Source organism: Scardinius erythrophthalmus (genome assembly GCF_964197995.2).
Source record: "Scardinius erythrophthalmus genome assembly, chromosome: 23".
In the NCBI taxonomy this organism is placed as follows: domain Eukaryota; kingdom Metazoa; phylum Chordata; class Actinopteri; order Cypriniformes; family Leuciscidae; genus Scardinius; species Scardinius erythrophthalmus.
Window position 1 is genome coordinate 22,166,253 of NC_138243.1, and position 26,335 is coordinate 22,192,587.

Genomic DNA, 26,335 nt, shown 5'->3' on the forward strand with positions numbered 1-26,335 from the left:
TAACAGTGAGTCATGCTGAATATTTTTAAGATCCATTCAATGGATTATAAGTAAGGTAATTAATCTTAAAGAAATGACCAATCTTTCCCTCTGGTTTAGAAAAAGCCAAGTAGGTGGTATTTCATTGATTTTTAACCCTTAGTAATGTTTGCCTTTTTAACCATAGGCTACAAGCCGCCTACAGTAGGCTACATATTTGCTAAATGAATTTCTAAAGCCATTAGCTGAAAAAAAAACTGTTGTACACAATCTTCTATGACTTCTGTTGTCTGTCTGTGGTGATTTTTTCCTCCTGGAGTATGAGCTCCAGCTCACTATATCATATGGGCCCTCTGCATGGTGGTAACTATAAGAAGGCTTAATGTTAAATTACATTTGCATTCAAGTGAAACTCACTAGAGACGTCCATTGCTATTTTATTGTCTTCAAGAGGAATTAAAGTGGATCTAAAGACAGGATTATTCACACGTGAGGAGGACAATAGTTCACAGGATGCTCAATGGGTTTCATGCATAAGCGTAATGTTCGAGGGCGTCAGTTTAGTAATCAGCAACTCAGATGTGTATTAGAGAGCTAGAGCACTTGGGTGAAGATGTTAATATCTCAATCAGTTTAATAGAAAAACCTGCATGGTTCACATTGAAGACTTTAAAAGTTACTCCTAAGCGCATTTATTAATCACATAAATACATTACATTCTTGAAGTTTGGCAATAACTACGAGTAGTTGTTCAATTGTCTTTGGCGCACCCTAGTGGGCATTCATCAGTACTACAGTTATCGTAAGACGTTCCGTACTGTCGAAAAACGCTGCGAAAACTAACCAGGCAAATATGAAAACGTGGGTACTGCCTTTTCTCCATTACAGCAAGAGAAATTGACTGGATAAAGACACTAGATTTAGTTATATGTGAATGTATTAAGTTGCGTGTGTTCAGTTAACTGCATAAGGCGCTAACGTTAGTGTTATTTTAATCATGGCACTTTATATGAAAGCGGCAGAGATTCTTGAGAAAGTGGAGCAGAAAAAGGGCGCTGTGAAAACTCTGGTTTATGACAGTAAATTTCAAGTAAGTGCTGATATATTTGTCACTCAGGAATCTATAATTAAGTCACTATAAGGCATAATTGGGTGTCTCAAGTATGTGTACTTGTGACAAATATTGCTTAATTGAACAAATTTTAAGTACAATTTCTTTTTCACAATTGATATTTACCTTGTTTTCTTCACATATGTCTCGTTTTTTTTATCTCAAGCTTGCGTTTTATTTACATTGTTGTCTCCTTGGTAATCAAGTATACTTAGGGTCAAAGCTTTTTTTATTGAGAACATTATATAAACAGTCACACTTAACTATATATATAAGTTATATAACTAATCAGAAAAGATTACATATCAAAGGTAAAGTTTAAAAGACTTGCATATTTCAGCTTTAAAGCTTATTGGGACAAAATAGTCGAGTTAAAATGACGTCACGAGTCAAGACTGACGACTTTTTTTTTTTTTTACTAAACATGACATGGTTGTTTGTTTACTCTTTATGCGGGCAATAATGGTTTTAAAATTACAATAACAAATATTATGATGGATTCCCGTTAAAAAAAACACAACTTTTTTTGTCTTTTCATCAGAATATCAAGCAACTCTTTGCACTTGTGTGTGAAACACAGAAATACTCATCAGTTCTGCAGGAGATCATCAACAGCACCAAGCTTCTGAAAGACACAAAACTCCGGATCCATTTAGCCAAAGTGAACAACTCTACTTTAATCGTCTCTTGTGAAGCACATGCCTGTGTTGGTCAGTGCATCACACGTGTCATTGTGTGTACAACAGGTGCTGGTGTATGACCTGCTCATCGGCCGTGGGGTGAAATGTGGAGGTGCCTGGAAGACCATGATGATGAAGCATCGCTCCAGATTACAATCTGCCCTGGCAAGAATCAAAGTGAAAAAGAAAGTGAGTCGAAATCAGGACCTGCTTCCCTCCGGTTTCCAGCAGACTCAAGGTAATGTTGGCATCAATTATTTGTATGAATGATGTAATTTGATTGAATTAGTCAAATAATGTAGTGGTCATGATATTCATGTAGAGGCTATTATATTATTTTTAATTGTGTATGTATATTTGTGCTGTCAAATCTAACATAAGTTTATATAGTGTGTGTGTGTTTGTTTACTAATAAATATGTGTGTATGTATATATACAAAGACACAACCATACATGTGTATAAAGATAATTTACACACATTATGTAAACAAAAACTTTTAAAACTTAAAAAATACCTAAAATTACACAAATTATACTTACATTTATAGATTTTGGAGATACCATTAATGTTAATTTGCATGTTCTGTCTCTTTAGGTAATATAATTCCTCGCTATGTGCGAGTGAACACGCTGAAAACAACCCTTGATGATGTCATTGACTATTTAAAAAGAGAGGGATTTTCATATCAAGGAGCAACAATGCGGCAAGTTGTCCTCTGCATGTCTCAAAATTCTCCCGCATATGACTTCAGAAGGACACAAAACCTGAACTATTCCTATAATAACGCATTTCAAATGAAGTATTTTTGATCTGTTATTTCGTGTTTCATCATCTCAGGCTTGAGGATCTTGATCATCTGTCTGGGAAAACATTTCTGTGTGATCTTCATCTCAAAGATCTTCTGGTTTTCAGTTCAAAAACAGACTTCCACAATCACTTCCTTTATAAAGCAGGACACATTATATTGCAGGACAAGGTAAAACGTTATAGTACACCTACATTTGTTTGTTAGATGAGTTGAACCTCATGTTATTTTGCTCTCTGTTCATATTAAATGTTTTGCAGGCCAGCTGTCTTCCTGCTTTCCTCCTAAACCCTCCGGTTGGCAGTCACGTCATCGATGCCTGTGCAGCTCCAGGAAACAAAACCAGCCATCTAGCCGCCATAATGAAAAATAAAGGGTACAGCATCTGACTATCTAATACTGAAGTATAAAGGTCTGGACATAATTCATTATATATATATATATATATATATATATATATTAGTCAACATTTGAAGTGGATCAAAACCTTTCATCAAATCTAAATTAATTTGAACAATACCCATTCTTATCTTTGGACAACTTTGATGAACTTTTTTTGATCCACTTCAAATGTTGACTACTATATTTATTTATATATTTTATATATATATAAAAAAAACTTTAATTAATTAATTTAAAACTGAATACAATTATAAATGAATATTTGTATATATAGTAAAATAAATTAAATATTTACATTTTATTAATTTATTTAATTTATATTTTCATTTATTTAATTTATTTTCTAAATGGACAATAGGAAGTTGTTTGCCTTCGATCTTGATGCAAAACGCCTGTCCACCATGAGCACTCTTCTCCTCCGTGCTGGGGTCACATGTCATCAGCTGGCCAATCAGGATTTTCTGAAAGTAGATCCACTGAGCTCGGAGTACAAGGAAGTCAAGTACATCCTTCTGGACCCCTCCTGCAGTGGATCAGGTAAATATATTGTATAAATGAATAACTGCATCAGTGATATATCTTGTTTTGATATATGTTTTAGGTATTTGCCGTTTGGGCTGCATTTACACTGCAGGTCTTGATGCCCAATTCTGATTTGTTGACCATATCCAAAATAGAAAACTCTTTGACGACCAGCTTACATCTCCTTTTAAAAGTGACCCATATTCGATATCTGCATTTACATGGCGAAATGTGCGAAACAACCTAAAGTAGATGTACTGACCCGGAAAAGCTTAAATGAACTCGCCGACTTTTTGGGACTTTAGCTTTTTCACCGTATCCCCCAGAGTTAGATAAGTCCATACATACCCTTTTCATCTCTGTGCGTGCCGGAACTATATTCTCAGAAGGCGAAGCACTGCTACTTCTGCGGAGTGATTTACTCCAACTCTGAGCGAACTCTCTGCTCCTCACCACGGGGCTTCTCAGGTGCTGCGAGCAAATCACTCCGCCCAAGTAGCAGTGCTTCGCCTTCTGAGAATATAGTTCCCAGTATGTATAAGATTAGAAGATGGCTGTCTCATGTGACCTTGCTATTTGTACACGCTGTGAAATAGCAAATCACAACATGTAAATAGGAAAATGTTGGCGTTATTTTGGCAGTATGCTAGCTGGAGCCATTTACCTCCAGTCTTTGTGCTAAGCTAGGCTAGCGGTGGGTGCGTCAGACAGAGTAACGGCACGCACGGAGATGAGAAGGGTATGTATGGACTTATCTAACTCTGGGGGATACGGTGAATAAGCTAAAGTCCCAAAAAGTCGGCGTGTTCCTTTAAGGCGAAAAGGAAGTAATACGCAGTAAGACGCAGACAAGATAATACAAATCATTGATTGAAAACGATTTGACAATATCGGAATCCATGTGCTTTTTTCCTGCTTACATGTACGTAGATCATATCCGATCTGTCTGAAAAATCAGAATTGGTTCACTTGAACCATGTGCTGTAAATGCGGCCTTACACTTGTGCTTGTTTGTCTCAGGGATGGTTTGCCTACGAGATGAGGTGTCCGAGCCGCAGGAGGACGGGCGTCTGCAGGCGCTGGCTGCATTCCAGCTGCACTGTCTCAACCACGCGCTGCAGTTTCCTCAGGTACAGCGCGTGGTCTATTCCACCTGCTCCATTCACACACAGGAGAACGAGGAGGTTGTGTCGGCCTGCTTACAGCACAACCCTGGATTCAGGTCAGAAACTCAGACCGGGACACAGAATCACTCAATATGTGTTTCTCAGTATGAGGACAGTTTTTTGAGAGTTTTGCTTTGCTTGTAGACTTGTCCATCTTCTTCCGAACTGGCACGAGAGGGGTCACGACCCTTTGACCCAGTGCCTTCGTGCGAGCACAGCAAAAACACGGACGCATGGCTTCTTTGTGGCCATGCTGGAGAGACGTCCCCTACAGACAGGACAGAACGTCCCAGTGATGTAAGATTAATTATGACTACTATATGTGAGGCTATTGGCTATATATCTGGAAGATTTTTATTATCACCCCATAATAAAATTTAAAAAGCTTTGCATGAAGAAAAAGCCTGTTTTTGGGCCGTTTAGGACTTTTGAGTTTGAAAATCTAATTATCAGTTGTGATTCTAATTGATTACCAATTACAGTAATACAGGGATGAGAATCATGCTGTTCAGATGCATAAATTAATAAATAAAAATACTACTGTTAATAAGTTTAGGGTTGGTTAGATTTTTTTAAAGCAGTCTCTCATGCTTCCTAAGGCTGCATTTATTTGATCAAAAATAGTCAAAACAGTTATATTGTGAAATATTATTACAATTTAAAATAACTTCTATTTTAATATATATTATATATATATATATATATATATATATATATATATATATATATATATATATATATTCAGTGTCATTACTTCAGTCTTTAGTGTCACATGATACTACAGAAATCATTCTAATATGCTGATTTGCTGCTCAAGAAACACTTTATTTTCATGTTGAAAACCTTATTTTTGTGGAAACCGTGATATTTTTTTCCCCCAATATTCTTTGATGAATATTTGTAAAAGCTGTGATAATCTTTTGATGAATAGAAAGTTCAAAAAAAGCATTTATTTGAAATAGAATTTTTTTGTGATTGACCATCACTTTTGGTCAATTTAAAGTAACTTTGCTGAATAAAAGTATGAATAACTTTCAAAACAAAATCATACTGACTCCCAACCTCTTTAACTCATTATTTCTTAATTGTCATGAAAATGTCAGTTATATTTTATGGTCAAATAAGACCTGAATATGTTCTTGTCAGCCTGGTTTTGGTTTTATTAATGTGATTTTGTTATTGTCACAGCACAACATTGCCATTTGGTGGTGAGGAAAAGCAGGACACACCACAATCCAGTCCATCTGACGAGGAACACGAGACCTCGCAGACTGCAAACGAACAACCTGCAAATCCAAGCTCAAAGAAGAAAAGGAGAAACAGAAAGAAACACAAAAAGCAAGAACCCTGAAGTTAGAGGACTTTTAGGATGGTGAAAATGAAAACATTCTCTGCTCAGCTAAACTACCACTGGACACCGACCCCTGCTTTGATTGAAATGTGATAAACTATATAAAGTTCATTTCACGTCAGGTTTCAGGTTAATTGCAAATACATTCATGTATACAGAGGTCGAATAGAAATGTGGGAATGACCCGTCTTGCATTGAACACAATGAGTGCAACTGAAATCCACTGCAAATCAACTTTTATCCATTTTTATTCAAAACCAGCATCTCATTATCAGAGCATTTAAGCAGACACAACACAATCCGTGTGCCGCTTCATCCAGAAATCCACTCACGCTTTGAGGGTTAGTGGGAAGGGTCATTTACACACAAACTGTGAGCATTCACTTATAGCAACATCTTAAAAACAAACAACTAGGTACAACTGCTCTCAAACGTTCACAGCTTGAGATATCCAGCGCACATCTCATTTTCTCAACAGTCTACACATCTCACTTGTATTTGGTACAGCTTTCTAATAAACAGAAAGCCTGGTCTCATGCCTCCTTGCGTCAGTCTGGGCATGAGGATACTTCAAAAATGTGGTTACAAATTATGTGAAGACTTACATGAGGAATTGCATGCAAAGGGGACTAGGATGGCTGCACCATTATAAAAACTTTTGCTGGGTCAAAGAATTTTAGGGGGTGAACAAAAATACAAAAACCCTAAAATGGTGGTTTTGTGCTTCCATATTTGTGCATTGATGTACTAATAAATCCAGTGTTTTGTGAATATACAACATTGTATACTGACTGAAATCATCAAATCATATTACACAGCTCATTTACTTAACAGGCCTGAGAATATGTTAAGATTCTGATTCAGGAACGTTCTTAAGACATGCCGTTTCAAACGCAGGTTGAATATTTGCTATATCTTGGTATTTTAAAACATCACAAGCATGCACAAACCATAGGATTCATACAAAGCCAGGAATGATTCATACACAATTCAGTAAATGGTATACATGCACAAAAAAATAAAATAAAAACAAGGAAAAAAGTTAAATATAAATAGCATTTAAGCCTCTCTAGGTTAAATCAGATCTGAAGGTGAATGAGCAAAAAAAAAAATGTAAACCAACATTCCGCAATTCTCTACATTCCTGAAATTCACACATTTTTAGGGGCACTTTCAATTTTATTTTTTGCACTTCTTTGAATTGATCACAGTCAAATGTTTATTTCCAAAACATATGTGAACAAGTTATTTTGCACTTTCACTCAAAGCTGCTCTTCTACAGAGTTTGAAGTTGGACCAAATCTCTTTAGTCAGTAATCAAAAATAATTGAACTTGAGATCATATTCTTTTAAATCATCTAAAATGCTCTTACACATCATTACGAAAAACAGGCATCCGTGTCTCAGAGTATAAATCCAACATCAATAATATGCAACCATAAGCAAAACACACTAAGGCACACAGCAATGAAAGTGGTAGAACAAAAATTTACCGTTATGGGAGCAACATCCAGTGCCTGACAGCCAAACACACTGATGGCAGGTGCAACAGATATACTAGGAACACAAGGTTTTGCCTACATGCTTGCGAGAAGTGCCGACTTAAGAGTATAATTAACAGTAATTCGAATGAGGCAGAGTAAACCAATTCAGCTGGGACACAGATGCACGTTTAAAATGGAGAGGTAGTAAAACGGCCAATGGTGTGGCGGAGAGGAGCATCACACTGAAACATTAGCTTTGGTTTTAAACAGACAGAAGTTCAACGTATGCAGGAAAACAGACAAGATCTTTGTGTAAACTGCTTCTCTTAAAGGAACGTGCAGAAAAATCAGTGTAAAATGTAATTGTTTATTATGCAGCTCACTCAGGCAAAAAAAAAAGAAAAGTTTTTTTAACGGACAGGAAAAATAATCACGCTTTGAAGGCTTAACAAAAAATTGTGAAGAATCTGCTAAGCATGATGAAATGACAAATGTATGCTAACTGCAAGAAAAAAAAGTTGTGTGTATGTATATATATATATATATATATATATATATATATATATATATATATATATATATATATATATATATATATATATATATATATTCACTGGATTTAAAATAAAGAGCATCTGATTTTTTTGACCAAAACCTAAAAAGTCAAAAATAAGATTCTGTTTCATCCAACAGGCCTGGACTGAAATTCATGTGAGTGTCCAGATTTGAAAGTCTCTTTTTCTTTCAAGTATAATTCGCTCCTGTTCGCCATCCTTCCCCAACACCAGACGTCCTCATCAGACATTTACAGACTCCATTAGCGAGGTTGTGATGAGTCTCGATGGGCGCACCCAACAGCAGAGATGGGGCCGCCCGGTACTCTAAAAATCGACACCCCCTGAGCCTTGATCCTACACACCTGACCAGCCCTGGCAGCCTGGAGGGTTGTAGAGATGAGGTCTGACTGACAGCCTTGTTGTGTTTGGACCAGCAGCAGTAGCAGCAGTGTCTGGGGCAGGTGGGACAGCCGGAGGAGTAGTAACAGAGTCCATTTGACAATAATGAAAGGGACAGGACTCACATCAGCCGTGTTACTTCTTCCTCGGGTGCTGCCTACGGGCCTGTAATCGACGAGCCCCAGAGGACTTGGATCCCGTTCCGATAGAGAAGGCTGGTGAAGCACCTAAAAGATATTTTTTTTGTATTAAAATATAAAGTATTAAAGAGTAAAGATAGAATAGACCCAGTTTATTATAAAATATATTTTTTTTATGTGAGTCATTTGTTGCTTACCAAACGTGGAGGCGCCCATTGCTCCAAATCCTGGGGTTCCAGGACTGCCAAACGGCATCTGCATTCCTGCAGGTGCCTGACCAAAAGCAGGAGTAGATGTTCCTAAGATAACAAGACAAACAAGTAGAATGTAAGATGACCTTTTACTGTGATTTAGCCAAATCATTAAATACCTCAAACTTTTACCAATTCTAAACCAATACTAACAAATACATTCATTTTTAAATTTCAGCAAATTTGTACAATCACATTGGCTGTAAATAAAGAGTATGTGTATAGAGAATTTATCTTCTAAAATTTTTTGGAAATAGCACGAAATAAATATAAAATAAAATCGATATTAGAATAGAAACAACCCTAATATTGTTTAGGTATCAATATTCTTCTTGAACTCCACCAATGTCTATGGTAACATCCTAACTGTAAAATGTAAAATTATACACTTCACATTTCAGCCTAATGAATGAGTACGTAGGTTATATATCGCCGCATTTAGGCGGAAACCCCATATCTTCATATTTCCTCAAACGAGACATTCTCGTTTACACCTGGTGTTTTAATACGTCTTTTGTCCACTTTCAACCACTTCTGTCCTGATTTCTTCATGGGGAGGGTCTATGGGTGGGTCAATGTATGGACTTTTTCAGATCTTTTGATCTAATGCACAAAACATTAACGCACTGAAGATGATGGAAAAAAACACGTAGAGCAACCGCTTTCTTTTCTGTTCTGATAGCCTCAAGACCATGCCGAACACGGTGAGTGTGTGTTAGAAATCAGGAATGATGAGAGAACATAGTGCTTGGTAAAGGGCTCTAGACTGCGGCCAAATGGTTGCATTTTGCGAACTTTTTGCCTTTGTTTAGCACTTCAATATTATCCCATTTTAATTGTTAAAAAGGTAGTAACCACGGTAACCAACAGTGTATTCTGGGTTAACAGAAAAACTATAGTTGTGTCCTGAATGAAGCACTATACACTTATACACTATGCAAATATGACCTTCTGACCTTTGTCACAAACACTTACCAAAAGCAGGCTTGTTATCCGTGTTGTTGGCTCCAAAGGAAAACCCTGGTGTCTGAACTGCAGGCCCAGGGGTTCCAAATGGTGTTGCCGAAAGTGAGGCGCCAAAGTTAAATCCTCCAGAGGCAGGAGGCGCTGGAGTACTCGGAGCAGTGTTTTGAGTGCCTGTTGATGCGCCTCCGAAGCTAAACGTAGGAGCTGGGCCAGGGAGAGAGGCCACAGTCTGTGTGGAGGCCCCAAAGACGGGAGCCGCTGAAGGGGTGGTGGTGTTTCCAAAAGAGAAGCCAGATGATGCTGCACCGAATGTAGGCTGACTGTTAGTCCCAAATGCAGGCGCTACTGTGCTGGCAGCGGCTCCAAACGCAAATGGTGCTGCGCCGCTACTTCCACCACTGGGCCCAAATGTGAAAGGCTTTGGAGCAGCAGGGGCCTGCTGTGTGGATCCTGGGAAGGTTGCAGATGAAGTGAAGGTTGAGCTCCCGAAAGTGGTTTGTGTTGTGGATGCCTCCGAGGAAGTGGTGGCACTGCTGGTCATGGCGAACCCACCAAACGGAGCAGATGTGGAGTTCTGGTTCGTGGGTAGCTGGCCAAATGCGAACGTGCTTTGAGCCTGCTGTGTGGGCGCAGGTTTTGCTCCGCCAAACTGAAAAGCAGAGGCGGTGCCACCGGCACTAGCTGTGTTGGTGTTTAGCACAGGGGCGGCCGTTGTGGTCAATGGCGCTCCAAACTGGAACGTGGCATTTGCGGCAGGAGCGGATGTGGTGGTTGCAGTCCAGCTTCCAAACAGAGACTGGGAGGGAGTCTGTGTGGCCGGGGCTGCAGAAGCAGCGGACACCATTGTTGGCTGGGTACTGGTTAGTCCACCAAATAACATCCCACTGTTCTGTGTGGCCGGAGCAGCAGGGGTTGATGTCGTCGGTGTGGCTGTCTGCCCAAAGGAACTAATACCGCTTCCTGTGGTACTGCCAAATATAGGCTTGAAGGTGGGCTGGGTAGTTTTGACCTCAGCTGTGGAAGCAGGGGTGGTGCTTGCTGCACTGAAAATGGGCTTAAAGCCAGACAACAGGGGGTTGCTAATGCTGTTGACTGATGCAACCGTGGTTTTAGGTGCAGCAACTGTAGATTTAGGAGGCTCAGATGCAGGTGTGGCCACAGGTTTGATCAAACTGAAAAGGCTGCCTCCTCCGCCCAGGGATGGCGTGCTTGGTGAGGATTGAAGAGGTTGGGCCAAGATCTGAGCGAAAGCAGAGGGCATGGAGGTGGCTGGCTTGGAGGCGGGTGTTGATATGGAGGATGGGGCAGTGAATGAGGTCTGAAGAGTGGCAAGGCCCGACTCAGATTTGACAAATCCACTGCTAGAGTTTGTGGAAACAGCAGGTGTAGAAAGACTGTACACAGACACTGCTGGAGCTGCATATGGAGTGACAGACACATACCAGTTCATGTTAAAGTACATGTATCGTACATTGATCAAAAGGTGACAGTAAAGACATTTATAATGTTAAAAAATATAATTTTAAGTAAATGGCTTTAATCATCACGGTTTAAACAAAATTTGAATATTAGAATGATTTCTGAAGAATGACACTGAAGACTAAAATAATGGCTGCTTAATATAAAAAAATCTGTAAAAACTAGGGGTGTAACGGTACGTGTATTCGTACCGAACCGTTTCGGTACAGGGCTTTCGGTTCGGTGCACGTGTGTACCGAATGACCAAATGCAATATTTTGTGTGCGGAACATAGGTACATTTTCGTGTTTCCACACGAACATATTAAGTGGCGGAAGTAAAAAAAAAAAAAAAAGGTAAATCTCTAAATTTTACTTATTAATAAACAATGCTGTTATTAGTTAATACATAAAAAACAGCATATTAATGAAACAGCTAACACGTTTCCTCACTTGTAGCAGGCGCAGGATCAGTTGTCACCTTATCCATTTTTACAAAGGATGTGGAACTTGGTGAAAAAGCATCTTCCTCCCTACAGCACACAAAATAGTTTATAACAGTAACAATGTCTTAAGCCCTGAATAATCAGGCTAGTTATGCGTTTATCTGACATTTGGCAGGTGTGTTTACACAACCGAATGGAAGTCTTTAAAAATTTAAATGTTTGGGGTTAGCAAGTTCTTTTAAAGAAATAAATACTTCTATTCAGCAAATAAGGTGAAATTTCTCAGTAGTGGACTTCTGTTTTCTGAGCTGGTATAGTCATGCTTGCAACAATGGTAAAATGACCTGCTCTGATCACATGCTCTGGTAATAATAGCTTTGTAGGAATATATTTTATTTTGATAATTAGTAAAAAAAAAAAGAAAAAGAAAAAAAAAAATCTTAAATTGATTGTTGATTGATTATTGAAAAATAATAATACATTTATATATATATATATGTTTAATATTATTTTAATATAGGGCTATTTTCTGTTCCTTTTTTCCCCTGGTGTTTCATTTAATTAGGTGATTCTAAGTTTAATTATTGATGATTACAAGCTTGGAGGAATTGCAATTAATTACAGCAAATTGGGCAATTAAAGTTAATTTTTTTTCCCAGTCTTAATTTTTAAATATGAGCAGGCCTACAAGCTGGGATTGGTAATGCTGCACTGTAATCATAGTTATTTATTTATATTTTTCATTAAATTTATTATGTGATATTGGTTTGAGACAGAGTATTTTATTTAGTGGAGAACTTTGCAGCAGTATTTTATTTCTTATTCTTTTTTTGTTTGCATTTCTTTCCCTTACTGTACCGAAAATAAACCGAACCGTGACTTTAAAACCGAGGTATGTACCGAACCGTGATTTTTGCGTACCGTTACACCCCTAGTAAAAACAGTATAAAATAATTTATACAAACCTGCAGTAGTAGTACTCATCATAGTGGAAGCATTGAGAAGAGGATTATTCTTCATGTTTTTCAAGGACTCCAGCAGAGGGTTTGAAATGCTTGAAGCTGGGGCAGTTGGGGTGGTAGTGATGGAGGGGGCTGAGGTGAAAGTCAGGGGTGCAGTACTGGCCATGTTGGGAACAGTGATGGTGAGGTCAATAGTTGGAGCAGGAGTTGTAGTAGTGGCTGGTGTGGTCACAGGCAAAGGTGTGGAGAGAGAAAGCAGAGCGGGCACAGCGCTCACAGCAGGTGCAGTCCCAAATGAGGAGGTTGGAGTTGGCTGGGAAAACAGGGTTAAAGAGGGAACTGGAGCTGGTGTGGGTTCAGATGCTGGAGGAAGGATCTCTGGTTCTGGAAAAAATAAAGATGTTGCTTCAAGTACTTCATTTTGTTGGATCTATTACAGCCACTTCAAACAAGAGTGTAAAGAACTTACCAGGTTCCTCCAGGACTTTCTGTATCTGGCTGAGTGCTGCTTTCTTCTCCATATCTAGATCTTTTACTGTGATCGTATATCCTAGTTCAGGAGGTGGTGGCTGCAGACACAATGTTACAATGATGAATATCCATTATACAAATGTGTGGTGGAAATGTGTATCTACAGCAGCTTTGCTACTTACCATAGAAATCTGATCTCCTCTGTTTGTGCTGACCAGCTGGATTTTGCGCTTACGTTTCCCACTGCTGCCTCCAGAGTCCGATGTTAATGTTGCAACAGGTGCCTCAGATTTTGGAGTCAGTTTAGCTGGTACAAACAAACAAACAAACCCAAATTAAAATTGTAGCATTCTTGAGAAAAAAAAAAAAAAAAGGTCAATCTCTAAATTTTACTTATTAATAAACAATGCTGTTATTAGTTAATACATAAAAAAACAGCATATTAATGAAACAGCTAACACGTTTCCTCACTTGTAGCAGGCGCAGGATCAGTTGTCACCTTATCCATTTTTACAAAGGATGTGGAACTTGGTGAAAAAGCATCTTCCTCCCTACAGCACACAAAATAGTTTATAACAGTAACAATGTCTTAAGCCCTGAATAATCAGGCTAGTTATGCGTTTATCTGACATTTGGCAGGTGTGTTTACACAACCGAATGGAAGTCTTTAAAAATTTAAATGTTTGGGGTTAGCAAGTTCTTTTAAAGAAATAAATACTTCTATTCAGCAAGAGTGCATTAAATCAGCCAAATGACAGGAAAGACAATTAAGTTCACAAATATTTCAAATAAACACTGTTTTTTCAAACTGTATCAAAGAATCCACAACATTAATAAGCATATTAGACTGCTTTGCAATAGTGTATAGAGAGAAAACATTTTTTGATCAAATAAATACAGCCTTTGTGCATAAGAGACATTTTCTTAAAATCTTTTTTACCTTGCTTTCTTAGCAGCTCTCTCTGGAGTCTGACACCGAGATCCTCCTGGGCTTGTGAAAGGAGAAAGACTGAGACTGGATGCAGCTCTTCTCTGTAAATACAAAATTGAAGGACATGAGTCAATGAATACAAAAAATTAGGGATGCACAATATATCGACCACATATCGATATCGGCCGATAAATGGTAATTTTTTATGTTATCGATCTTATAGTAAAATTAGGCTGATGTCTCAAAGCCAATAGATAATAGATTATTTACTTTAGTTGAGAGATGCGCGCTCTTCGCCATGATGGTTTTGAATGATTGGAATCACTTTGAAAAGTAAGATGCAGTTCAGTGCAACGTGCAGCACAAATCTGTCACATAGGCTTCATAACATTATAATAAGAGCACAACTGTAAAAGCATGTTGTGAATTCCTGTTCACCAGTGTTTCAGCGCGACGAGCGCATTGTGGCGGAAAGAGCACGTCTACGGTTATTAAAGCTTAATGTCTTAATGTTTATTTTGTGTATATCTCTGATTAATCTCATATAGCATGCGTTTGGTTGAGTTAATGAACGATGCAGTAAAGCGCTTACAGGGATTAAAGTGAAAAAAATTCTTCTGACTGAAATTTTTTTTAGGCCAAGTCACATTCCTTTAACTTTTTAAATAGTCGAGAGACCAATAGCGTTTTAATGGGAGACGTTTTAAACCACCTTAATGTTGCCAGTAGGCGCAATAAGTATATATATATATATATATATAGGCAAATTATAACACGTTTAAACTTTCGTTAAAGGAGAACTCCGGTCAATTTTAACATTGAGCTCATTTTTTGTAAATTTGGAGTGCTGTCAATACAGAGAACAACGACAAAAATCGGTGTTGCCTACATCGTGTTATCCTCTTTTTAAAATTTGCACCCTGTTGACTTCAATGGGGCAAGTTTTAAACCTGCTTTTAGCCTCTTAACATCCTTGATGTGTCATTACAAGTGCACAGGTCATGTGAGTGATTCCTTTAGAGTGAACACGGTGAATCTGACTGCAGTAGATGTGAAAGATATGAATAAAAGTGATGTTATTTCAGCCAGCGCACATACCTTTATTTACATCCTGTTTTCGGCTGAAGTCCACAGTAGTCGATTGTCGAGTTCACGCGCATTGGTTTAGTACAGGGGTGGGCAAACTACGGCCCGCGGGCCACATGCGGCCCGTTAGGCTGTTTAATCCGGCCCGCCGAGTATTTAAAAAAATTGTCTTAAGATCGCATTAATTTTGCCTTTTTTTCTTGCAATACTTTGCGTTATATATATATATATATATATATATATATATATATATTGCGTTGCATATATTTGACAATCGGAATATCAGATATTGCATGCCATAGCTAACAAATGTAAAAAAGGAAAAATGACATAAAAGCAGATCATCATTCATTCAGCGCTGTTGTGGCTGCGGTGTGTCACGTAACAAGCAATGACGCGTCACCATGGAAACCAAACAGACAGCTGCTTAAGCGCATAGACTTGTTGCACGTTAATGTTTTTTCCTTTTTTGGAAACTCAGTGAGAAAAAAAATGTTTGGTAACCGCTTGCACACCTTAGTTTTTCCTTTGATTTGTCTGCTATTTAGTTTCTTTGCTCCTCTGGATTTGTGGATGTATCCTGCCCGATTCCGTTTACCGACCTTTATCGTCCGGCTTTTGACTACGCTCCCCTGTCTGCCATGTACAGAACCCGTTTTTTTTTTTTCATTAAATGTTCTGATCTCCCTTTGCCTTTTATGTTTTATTTTATTATTCTTAAAATAAATTTGTATATTCGTTTATTTCCACAAATGTATGACTTTTGGAAGTGCAAATTGCCATTCAGTTTTAATAAAGTTGAATTAACGTAACCTGTAATTTTTACTCTTCTAAGTGTACACTTGCAGATGTTTTGTTTCTAATTTACTGTTAGGCCATTAAATAATAATAAGGATAAACAATATTTAAAAAGTATAGGCTATAATTATCTAACATCTTTAAAAATTAACATCAAAACATAACATGCTAAATGGGGGATATCTAGCATAAAAAAATTTATTGTCAGAATGTCATCTCTCAGTTGTTGAATTTCGCACAGACATTGCCACAACGTTGTCTGTTTGCTCAGCCCGATCTTATGAAAGTGCGAATACCACGAATTGTATTTGTAGTGCATAATATGTTTTCGCGTGCATATGATATTCACTTTATGGCGTGTAATAGGCACGCACTCCACACCCCTAATCCTAACCAAGGGGTTTACAGTGTGTAGCATGCACGAAAAAAAACAAAAAAAAAACATTTTTGGCATATAAATGGCACGAGAAATAAAATTTGTGGTATAGATACGCACTTTCATGAGATCGTGCTTCATAATCTGCTACTGGGCCGGCCCTCTGTCAAATTTTTAAAACCCAGTGTGGCCCTTGAGCCAAAAAGTTTGCCCACCCCTGGTTTAGTACCTATGATCATGCGCCCGAACTCGACAATCGACTACTGTGGACTTCAGCCGAAAACAGGATGTAAATACAGGTATGAGCGCTGGCTGAAATAACATAATTTTTATTCATATCTTTCACATCTACTGCAGTCAGACTCACCGCGTTCACTCAGAAGGAATCACTCACATTGGCTGGTGCACTTGCAATGACACATCAAGGATGTTAAGAGGCTAAAAGCAGGTTTAGTACTTGCCCCATTGAAGTCAACAGGGTGCAAATTTTAAAAAGAGGATAACACAGTGTAGGCAACACCGATTTTTGTCGTTGTTCTCTGTACAGACAGCACTCCAAATTTACAAAAAATTAGCTCAATGTTAAAATTGACCGGAGTTCTCCTTTAAGTACAAGTTATTAACAGTTATTGTTAGTATTGTGTATTCACCATGGTAACTGTCGTTTCCATATAACCCCAAAATGCCACTATTTTTCTTTGTGTTATTTTTAATATTTTTAAATGACTGTAGTGGCTCATACCAACATTGTATTAACAAAAACTAGTTTGGGACTGCTATTTAATAGCTTTAGCATAGGCCTAATGTTTATTTATTAGTACTAGTCTTTACGATTAGTTATATTCTTACAATTTATGTTAAGTAAAGGGGAAAAGTACTTGTGTGTGTGTTAACAAATTTTGTGTAAACGTGTTATAATTTGCCTATATAAAATAAATAAATATATATATATATAGGCAAATTATAACATGTTTACACAAAATTTGTTAACATACACAAGTACTTTTCCCCTTTACTTAACATAAATTGTAAGAATATAACTAATCGTAAAGACTAGTACTAATAAATAAACATTAGGCCTATGCTAAAGCTATTAAATAGCAGTCCCAAACTAGTTTTTGTTAATACAATGTTGGTATGAGCCACTACAGTCATTTAAAAATATTAAAAATAACACAAAGAAAAATAGTGGCATTTTGGGGTTATATGGAAACGACAGTTACCATGGTGAATACACAATACTAACAATAACTGTTAATGAAACATGGAAACTGCTCCTGGTGAATAGAATGAAAATCATACCTGCATTTCTTTTATTTCGTGTAATTTACAACGTAACGGCGTTGCATGCTCGTAGTTTCTTTTGCACTTGATCAGTGAGGCGATACAGCGCGCGCCGCTGCATTTGTGAGTGTGCGCTACGAGAACAGGATAACGGCTGACAGGACAAGACAGTCCGTTTTTCTGAGGTGAAAAACTTTATTTCAGCGTACACTTATATCACTGCCTGGTAGTTCCTATTGTGCTGGGTTTTCTGAAGTAACGTTAGTCATGATTCGCCTCTCATAACACGCTCTAAACACGCGCGCAGAGTGGAATAGGAGGAGCGGGGGCGCGGGGAGCAAGGATCACAGCGCAAATTTGAACTATATCGATATGCGATATGGTCTAATTCCATATCGCATTTCAAAAATATATCGATATATCGCCCTACCTGCATTATAAGTGTGTCCATGGTAACTGAAATATCTACCTCAGCGCTCAGCTGTAGCCTGACATGCACTTTCCGTGAGCTGTAATTGAAAACCCGGAGTGGATCATGAGCGGAGTGATTACAGAGTGCTTAGAGTGGAGAGAGGAACGTGCTTTTGCTCCACTCCAGGCTTTGATCACATCCCCCTCAGCAGGGTGAATACACCTCGTCTTTCCTTAATTTAAGACCTATTCAAACTAAAATTAAGACATTTATTACACTATTTGAGAAATGAAAGCCTATTTACGGCCTTAAAATTATGAAAAGTGAATTTAAGACATTAAGGACAGACTGGAACCCTGCAATTGACGGAAATCCGTCATAGACTTGCTGCAATTAACGGAAATCCGTCGTAGCGACGGAGAACTTTAATCCCTGCGCTTAATGGAATACTTGCACAACTACTTCCACATACTAGTTAGTACATTTCGGGAGTTTCCAGTTAGAGCGTTCAGCGCACCTACATACATGAGAATGCAGATTATCACTGTTTTATGGCTGCCAATTGATTAAAACAATGCATAATGATCTCTGTATTAATTATCTTGAGCCTGCTGAAATGTTCCTATAAATATATTTTCTTTCCAACTGTGCATTATAAATAATAAATAGGCTAAATATATTTATCCACTAAGCTGCAGCAGTCCTATATGCCCGTCTTCTCATTAACAGTTTTTTTCTCTGACATTTCCTACCTGTTGGGTTTACATTTTTAAATGAAATTGACTATTAAAAGGATTGCTTGTGTGCGCTGGTGTTTATTCCAGTCTCATAAAATAGTTGAATGAATGAATGCTCGCGAGGTGCCTGTAACATGTTTAATAGGCTAAGCTATTTAATCAATAACGCAGTGTAGAGGAGAATGACAGTCAACTACTTAAAATATTATAGCATTTTGGGCATAAACATGTAAACAGTGAAAAGATTAAGATGACACCGAATTATTAAAATATTTAAACCAAATAAATGTTTGTGGTTCGTACTGATGTCATTCATCTGTTCTCATACACTTCAGAGTCGCGGTCACTAGTTTAGACGAACACTGACGTATTTTTAACACACGCTGCTTTCTCAGATCGGCTTGGGTTGGATTAAAAACTTCATGCTCCGATAAGTTGGGAAAATTCTGCACACAGTAAACATCAGAATATACCTTCTGTCAATAAAAATTGCCACATTTTTAAATCTTATTGTGGACACTCATTTTAGGTGGCGTTTGTTCAACTCATTGACTACAGTACATTGAAAGTAAACATAACTGGAAATAAGTGAGACGTACTATTTCCAAACGGAAACGCATCACTCAGTGCAAGTGGTCCATTGTACCGGTGATCATTATCTTTAGTGTGCGCAGCTCAAACAGCAATGCACATTTATAACATTGTGAATTCTCTGGGTTTAGTTGTCGTGTTTCAGTGCGTTGTTGTAAGAATAGCGCGTCCAGAACAGGGATTACACGTTCTGACCAGCACAATCAAGTTTGCTTGTGCATTCACGTAATTTTATGCAGATATAAGTCGTAATATTAAGTTTATGTAATATAAATATCTGATTTATCTCAGATATGTTGCGTTTCTTTGATTTAAACAACCCGCTAGAAAAGTTATTCAGGTTCCCGGTGCTCGTTTTCTTCAGCTTCAGCGCGGCAATCAAACAGCAATGCAAAATATTAAAAGCTATGATTGAATTTGGGACTGTCATATCATTATATTTGTATACACTATTGTAATAAAAAGTTGTAAATTTAGTTGCAATTTTCAGCAACCGTTGAGTTCTCCTTCTAGCAAAGCGATTCAGTTTAACATTAGTTCTCTTCAGCTTCTGCAAGCGCAGCTCAAACAGCAATGATGTAATTTGAAACAGTATTAGCCTAATATTAAAGTAGTTAACTATTATTGTAAAAAAATAATACAAAAACATTAATGCATTATTAATAACTAGCACTTTTTTGTTCTTGTATTATTTTCATCAACAATATGGTTTGATTAAAATAATTTCCTTATTGTCCGTGCGGAGGCGATTCCGTTTTATTTATCCATGGCACATGCATTTTTGTTTATTATATGCAGCCCAATGTTATCCAATGACTTGTTTGCATTATTTAGGTATTTTATTTTAATTTAATATACATTTTTTGGTAACACTTTACATGACATAACATGAACTAACAGAGTAAAAGCCTTTGTTAATGTTAGTTAATAAAATATTTGTGTTTATGTTAGTTCACAGTTGTTAACAGATACAACTTTGGATCTTAATGTCTTAGAAAATGTTGAGCTTAACATTAACTAAGCTTAATAAATGCTGTAAAAGTATTGTTCATTAATTGTTGGTTCATGTTAACTAATGTTAACAAAATGTAACCTTATTTTAAAATGTTACCATTTTTTAATAAAGAAAGTTGGCCATTGGAGTCTAAAATTCATTTTAAAAGTTAAGGAATCTTACACTGGTTCAAAGTTGGCTACTGTATTGTGTATGTTTGATTTATGTTGATGTGTTTCGGACATGGCTTGAGCCTTTTGTTTTTGTATTCAGGCTATCAAAGTATATCAAAATTTGAATTTAGATTTATCAGCCAATATATCGGTTATCGGCTTTCAAATGTAAAGATTATCGGTATCGGCCAAAATGTTCACATCTGTGCATCCCTACAAAAAATGAAAGCAATAACCATAGATATACTAACTAAATATGATAATTTTCATTATATTTCCTCAATTTACCACACTTATAAATCTTCAGAAAAATAGTTAAATGAGATACCTGTGGATAACCCTGTGAGGAGCTGTAGGAACTGCGAATGGGATTTCGGACAGATCCAGGGACCCCACTGGGAACAGGAGCACCACTCATGGAGCTGATGGAGGAGGTACGAGAGCGCTTCATAATGGACTCTTCATTGACAGAGGAGTTCAGTCCCCTCTTCATACTGCCAGGTCTACAGAGGGGATGAAACATAATCAGACAAAGTAATGATGAACCTCAATGTTTATCAGATGTAGAAGTAGACTATTACAGAGGAAAGTGAACATTCACTTACTTTGGCACAAGCTGAGACAGAGCTCCATTTGCAAGAAGTGGCTCAAACGCTGACTGAGAACTTTCACTGCTGTCATGTCGCCTGATAAAAGCAAGACAATTATTCAGTGAGATTGTGAAAACCAACAGCCAGCCTTCTGTTCTAAATTGTTCTTATTAGCATGGAAAGCTATAAACTAACAGATTCAAAAATGATAAGATCATGTGATGGAGAAAGTAAGGTGACTTTCGTTTTGGTTGCTTTCCTTCCTTCACATACCTCCTTTTGCTCTTCTGCCCAGAGGAAGCACTCTTGTCCTCCTCATCAACCTCTCTCTTTCTGCTCTCTCTGAGCACGCTCAGAACAGCCTCTCTGGAGCAGGGGTCTGTCTGTGCTCCAATCCCTGGGGATGTGACAGCTCCAGGGGAGGTCAGGTGATTGAAGCTAGAAACAGAATGTAGCGTTCACATATTAGCAAAGCAAACCTCTCTTTATAATGCAAAAAGCACTCCAACTTAATCTTGCCGTAATCCCAAATTGGATTTCTTAATTAGACTAAACGAAAGCATTTGTAATGCTAGTGCATTTAATCCACTCAACATAATTTGAAGTGACTCACAATGATGATCGAGTGGGGTCTGGTCTGGCGATCTTCACTGTGACCGGACTGTGAACAGTAGGCGAATTGCGCTGGGTGAGAATATTCTTCTTTTGGAATCCATCCCATTTTGCAGGTGGCATCACTCCAATGGGAGACGTCCCCATCTGCTGAAGGGGGTAATGTCTGTGGGGGGTGATGGCGAATCGACTCGCAGTGCCCACAGGATCCCTGATGATAGAGAAACTTCAATTAGTTAGTTCTTCAAAAGATCTTTCACAAAAGCATAAAGTTCTATGTACATTAGGGCTGGGTGGTATATAAATTAAGTACAATATCAATATTTTTTATTAATGATAGCATTGAGGCAATACCATTGATATAAATATACAGTAGTTTGATATGAGTGCATCTTAAAAATAGCGGAGAACACAGAGTGAGCTGCTGCGTTGTCCTAAACATGCTTTATTTTAAGGCTTTAAAATAACTTGCAAGATACACCTATAACACCTATAATTTAAAGCGGTCTGCCCTGTCATATGCTCTGACAGATAGCTGTGATGTTTTAATGTATCTGAGATGTGGTGTTTTCCCTCAGACAGTGCATAACTTACATTTCACAGATATATTCTCCATCTGTAAATGTTAGAAAGTCATGCAAATATTTCCATTTTGCTGCAAGTAATCTTAGGCAGAATGTTATGGACTGGCAGCCACAGTAACTATTTCTTATATATCCACACACACATTTTTTTTCTTTACACACACACACACACACTGTATGTATCAGGGGATCACAAAATTAGAAATTGTTATACTTGTAAGTTGTAAATCCTAATATAGACTAGAGTAATATTGCATACAAACTATGAAAACGGCGATAGCTTGGCTAAAAAAGTAATCCATTATGTTTCTAATTCATAGTATTAGCAGTGTTAAGGATATTATGGATGCAAGTGCTTTTACGAAGCTGTCAAAATGCAGTTTCACATTATGTTGGAAGCTTTATGCAACCCTACACGTGTAGTGTCAGGCGTCCAAACTGGTGTAGGAGGAGCAGTGCGCCTGACCAGCTCCAGGAACTCCCACCATTTCAAATCATGGAGGGAAAACTGGCACAACGTACATGTTAGAACAACTGAGAAAGCTAAACGTGTACAAACATTAGGCTGATAGACGCTACATGTGAACTGCTATAGTGTAAACAGAAGAATATCTGATCAACCGTGAGAGCATAAACATAAGGAGCAGGTATAAACTAAAGTGCCTTCTGGCTGACAAGACAAAGCATTTAGTATTTACCCGAATGACAGTCTTCTGTTAGGGGTGTGCACAGCATGATTAGGTCGGGCGAGTCTCTCCCGGAGGTGATCTCTGGGGTGGACGAAAGCCCCCGAGCCTCCAGCGGGCCTCAAGGCGGCGGAGGGGCTTTCTTCAGCCTTGGCGAGGTAACTTCCCATGAGTATATCCCGAGGGCTGAACACCGAGTCACTGAGCGTGTGGTCTCTTCTATAATACGAGCCTGCAAAATGTCTATCGCTTGGTGACGCAAAGGAATTTCGAGCATCACTTTTACGTATCTTGTTTTTGCCTGCGGCCGGGACACCGCTCAAAGTTCTACCCGGTAACCAGCGCAAAAGAGCCGGCGGGACGCTCAGTCCACGGCGAGGATTGAGGCCTAGTCTCTCGAAGAGCTGCAGCTCCTTCGCTTTGTGAAAATAAACGACACAAGACACGACACAGATAAAAAGTATGTACAAATAAGCTGGTATGTAGCTCAAAACGAGTAAAAGGAGGAATAAAGAGAAGACCACAGCGGAGAAAACGACTAGCCGCCGTTTATCTTCAGGAGACATGGCGGCACCGCGCCGCCGACGGAAGATATCCCATAATTCCCCGCGCCCGCGCGCGTTGTTTACGTATCGTGGATGTTAGATTGATTACAGAGTTTTGCCTCCCACTAGTGTTGTATTTTAAACTTAAAGCAAGGCTTTCTGTCTATATTACACATTTATTGCACAAATACTACACAGTAGTCACAGTAGTTTTTGTATCTTATAACTACACTGTATTAAAGCTGGTTTTACCAACCATATTTTACTATGAGAATTACAAAATAACTTAAAAGGAAATTTATTCTCTAACAAATTTTTAGTAACTCAATGCTAAATAATGCTTTTTTTTTGAGTGGTTATTTTATATTAGTTTTAATAAAATGTTCTCTAAGTTATAGGCGTACAATTTTTGTATTAATTTTAAACTTTATTGGCATCACTGTTACTTACAATATTAACTATTAATATTATAATCAATATTAAATCAGTAATACACACAATATAGTGAGAAAATAAAATGCCACTGATGCTAATTAAAGAATTATAGTAACATAAAATGCGATACACAATCAACAAGACGTTAATGAACATTACGAAATACGAATACTTATAAGACAACTTTTGAATACGGTAATCAGAGTTGTACTTGTTTTCTGAATATGTGTAGCTTAAATTATCTTCTTCTGACATGTTAATACAAGTATTTCAATGTAGCCTATTACTGTTATTACTTTTGTTATGAAACGCATGGCATTGAAAAAGAAAGTGTGCCTGCGTGCAGTCACATATACTGTTTCTTCCTTTATAATTCAATGACAACTAGATGGCGCAAACCGATCATACTTAGGTCTAACATACTTAGTTTAAAGGGATAGTTCACCCAAAAATGAAAATGCTGTCATCATTTACTCTTCCTCAAGTTGTTCCAAACCTGTATGACTTTCTTTCTTCAGCTGAACACAAAAGAAGATACTTTAAAGAAGGTTGGTAATTAAACAGTTGCTGGTCCCCATTGACTTCCATAGTATGTTTTTTTCCTACTATAGAAGTCAATGGGGTCCATCAGTCGTTTGGTTACCGACTTTCTTCAAAATATCTTCTTTTGTGTTCAGCAGAAGAAAGAAAGTCATACAGGTTTGGAACAACTTGAGGAAGAGTAAATGATGAAAGCATTTTCATTTTTGGGTGAACTATCCCTTTAATACATACGTTGTTCTTGGAAGCGTGTACACAAACACACACACTGTACAAACTGTATTGCCATCCTTCCCCACAACAACTTAGGGAATATCCTACCTGAACCACACACACACACACGCACACTGGGTCTTTTTCATAAAACACGACAGTATGAATGTAAAGTAAACCATTCAATTCATTAAGATAATCGATTACATACAAATTCAATTACATTTAAAAACGAAACATTTCCTCAGACATATAGGCTACTTGTGTACCATGATTCATAAATAATGCAGTCCGGCATTTTAAATGGCACTTCAGATTGCTTGTGCTCAAATATATCCCAACTAATTAGGGCTATCCTAACTTAAATATCTTTGATTATCAATACGCCTTTATTTATATCTATAAAATATAAAACAATTCAGCACGATCTGTTTACTCCATTTTTAATTTTTGGACATGTACCAATACAATGTCATGATATTTGAGTGCCATGTAAATCATGACATATAATAAATATAGTTATCATTATACCATTACTGCACCATAGTACTTTTTTAAAAGAGTATACTTTTCCTCTTTTAGACCAGGGACCCCTAAGGCAAACTGTAAAATAATAATAATAATTAAAAAAATAAGTAAATAAATAAATTAGATTAAAACAAATTAACAATATTAACAATACATTACTATAGTGAGTAGAAAAAATACATAATAATGTAACTTAACAGAAATTAATTGATATTATAATATCAATATCGTAATATCGTTTGATGTATGATATTACTTTTTCAGTGTATAATTCTGTGGTGTCTAAAAGATTGAAACCCCTGCTTTAGACAACAAAGTCTAAATAACGTTTATCTTTAACAAGAGCGCATATGAGATTCTTAAACGACTTGTAGATGGTAATAACCCCAAAATGCTTTACAATATATAAGCTGCAAATGTGTTGGAAAATCCTGATTAGATTCTATCAGGCACAGCATGGAAAGGTGGAACTGCCTTTTTCAACTCATGGGTCGTGTCTGCACCGCAGGTGGCCTGTAGTTGATATCAGCTTAGCATTTGGTTAAGCAGGACAACGGTAACCCAGCTGCTCCATCATTTTAAAAGGGCAGGTGTGTTACCCAAAGCCTAAAATGCTCATTTTCATTCAGCATGCTTCAGCCGTTTTTTCCCCCCGGATAGTGCGTGTGGCTGTTTGCCAGGGGGAGGGTCTGATTCTTTTGCTTTGAGCACTTTCATCATGAATGTATACACACGCAGATTGGCCAGGCTACATCCAGGCACCCCCTCAATTCTCTTCATTGGCCTTATTCTCTTATGAGCTCAGTGCAGATGGCGCAGACCTTCTGCTGGTCTAATGGTTTTAACCTGGCCATGGCTCAGATTAGTGGCCCAGCTTCAACCAGGAAGTGCAGAGGCCAATTACATCCTGTAAAACATTCCTCTTCTGCAAATCTGCTTTAGACAGTATAGGGCTCCCCACTTTAATCTCATTGTGAGCTGCTATTAATCAAATACTCTCATCCTCTTGATCCTCCATTGTTTTTACCCGAGTCAGTCAAAGAGCTTTTCACTATTTTGAAGGGAATTCA

General features: G+C 37.7%; 2 protein-coding genes across 4 annotated transcripts; one reads left to right on the top strand and one right to left on the bottom strand.

The window, feature by feature from the left end:
• Nucleotides 1–464: 464 nt before the first annotated feature.
• On the top strand, nt 465–7,029 carry nsun5 (NOP2/Sun RNA methyltransferase 5). Of its 2 annotated transcripts, XM_081353572.1 has the most exons (11): nt 465–840; nt 996–1,069; nt 1,632–1,751; nt 1,837–2,008; nt 2,366–2,474; nt 2,609–2,747; nt 2,837–2,952; nt 3,337–3,515; nt 4,521–4,722; nt 4,811–4,963; nt 5,855–6,793. In XM_081353572.1, the coding sequence occupies exons 4-11, from the start codon at nt 1,897–1,899 to the stop codon at nt 6,015–6,017; spliced, it is 1,173 nt and encodes a 390-aa protein (XP_081209698.1). In that variant the 5' UTR covers nt 465–840; nt 996–1,069; nt 1,632–1,751; nt 1,837–1,896; the 3' UTR covers nt 6,018–6,793. The 2 variants fall into 2 exon arrangements, with proteins under 2 accessions (XP_081209698.1, XP_081209697.1); XM_081353571.1 differs by having other exon boundaries at nt 743–1,069; nt 5,855–7,029.
• Nucleotides 6,250–23,612, bottom strand: pom121 (POM121 transmembrane nucleoporin). Of its 2 annotated transcripts, none has more exons than XM_081353568.1 (13): nt 23,017–23,612; nt 21,736–21,945; nt 21,396–21,560; nt 21,138–21,218; nt 20,861–21,035; nt 14,091–14,182; nt 13,622–13,701; nt 13,333–13,457; nt 13,149–13,248; nt 12,683–13,063; nt 9,824–11,230; nt 8,795–8,896; nt 6,250–8,684 (listed from the first exon to the last, which is right to left on the bottom strand). In XM_081353568.1, the coding sequence occupies exons 1-13, from the start codon at nt 23,568–23,570 to the stop codon at nt 8,593–8,595; spliced, it is 3,564 nt and encodes a 1,187-aa protein (XP_081209694.1). In that variant the 5' UTR covers nt 23,571–23,612; the 3' UTR covers nt 6,250–8,592. The 2 variants fall into 2 exon arrangements, with proteins under 2 accessions (XP_081209694.1, XP_081209695.1); XM_081353569.1 differs by lacking the exon at nt 23,017–23,612 and adding an exon at nt 22,734–23,014.
• Between the last annotated feature and the right edge of the window lie 2,723 nt (nt 23,613–26,335).

Excerpts from the sequence above, each read along its gene's own strand:
- nsun5 (XM_081353571.1), top strand. The coding sequence starts at position 977 with ATGGCACTTTATATGAAAGCGGCAGAGATTCTTGAGAAAGTGGAGCAG. Across the intron at positions 2,748-2,836 it reads ACATTATATTGCAGGACAAG|GCCAGCTGTCTTCCTGCTTT; the intron begins GTAAAACGTTAT and ends AATGTTTTGCAG. Across the intron at positions 2,953-3,336 it reads GCCATAATGAAAAATAAAGG|GAAGTTGTTTGCCTTCGATC; the intron begins GTACAGCATCTG and ends AATGGACAATAG.
- pom121 (XM_081353568.1), bottom strand. The coding sequence starts at position 23,570 with ATGTCTCCTGAAGATAAACGGCGGCTAGTCGTTTTCTCCGCTGTGGTC. Across the intron at positions 21,219-21,395 it reads GGGCAGAAGAGCAAAAGGAG|GCGACATGACAGCAGTGAAA; the intron begins GTATGTGAAGGA and ends TGCTTTTATCAG. Across the intron at positions 13,458-13,621 it reads TGATCCTGCGCCTGCTACAA|CTAAACTGACTCCAAAATCT; the intron begins GTGAGGAAACGT and ends TGTTTGTACCAG.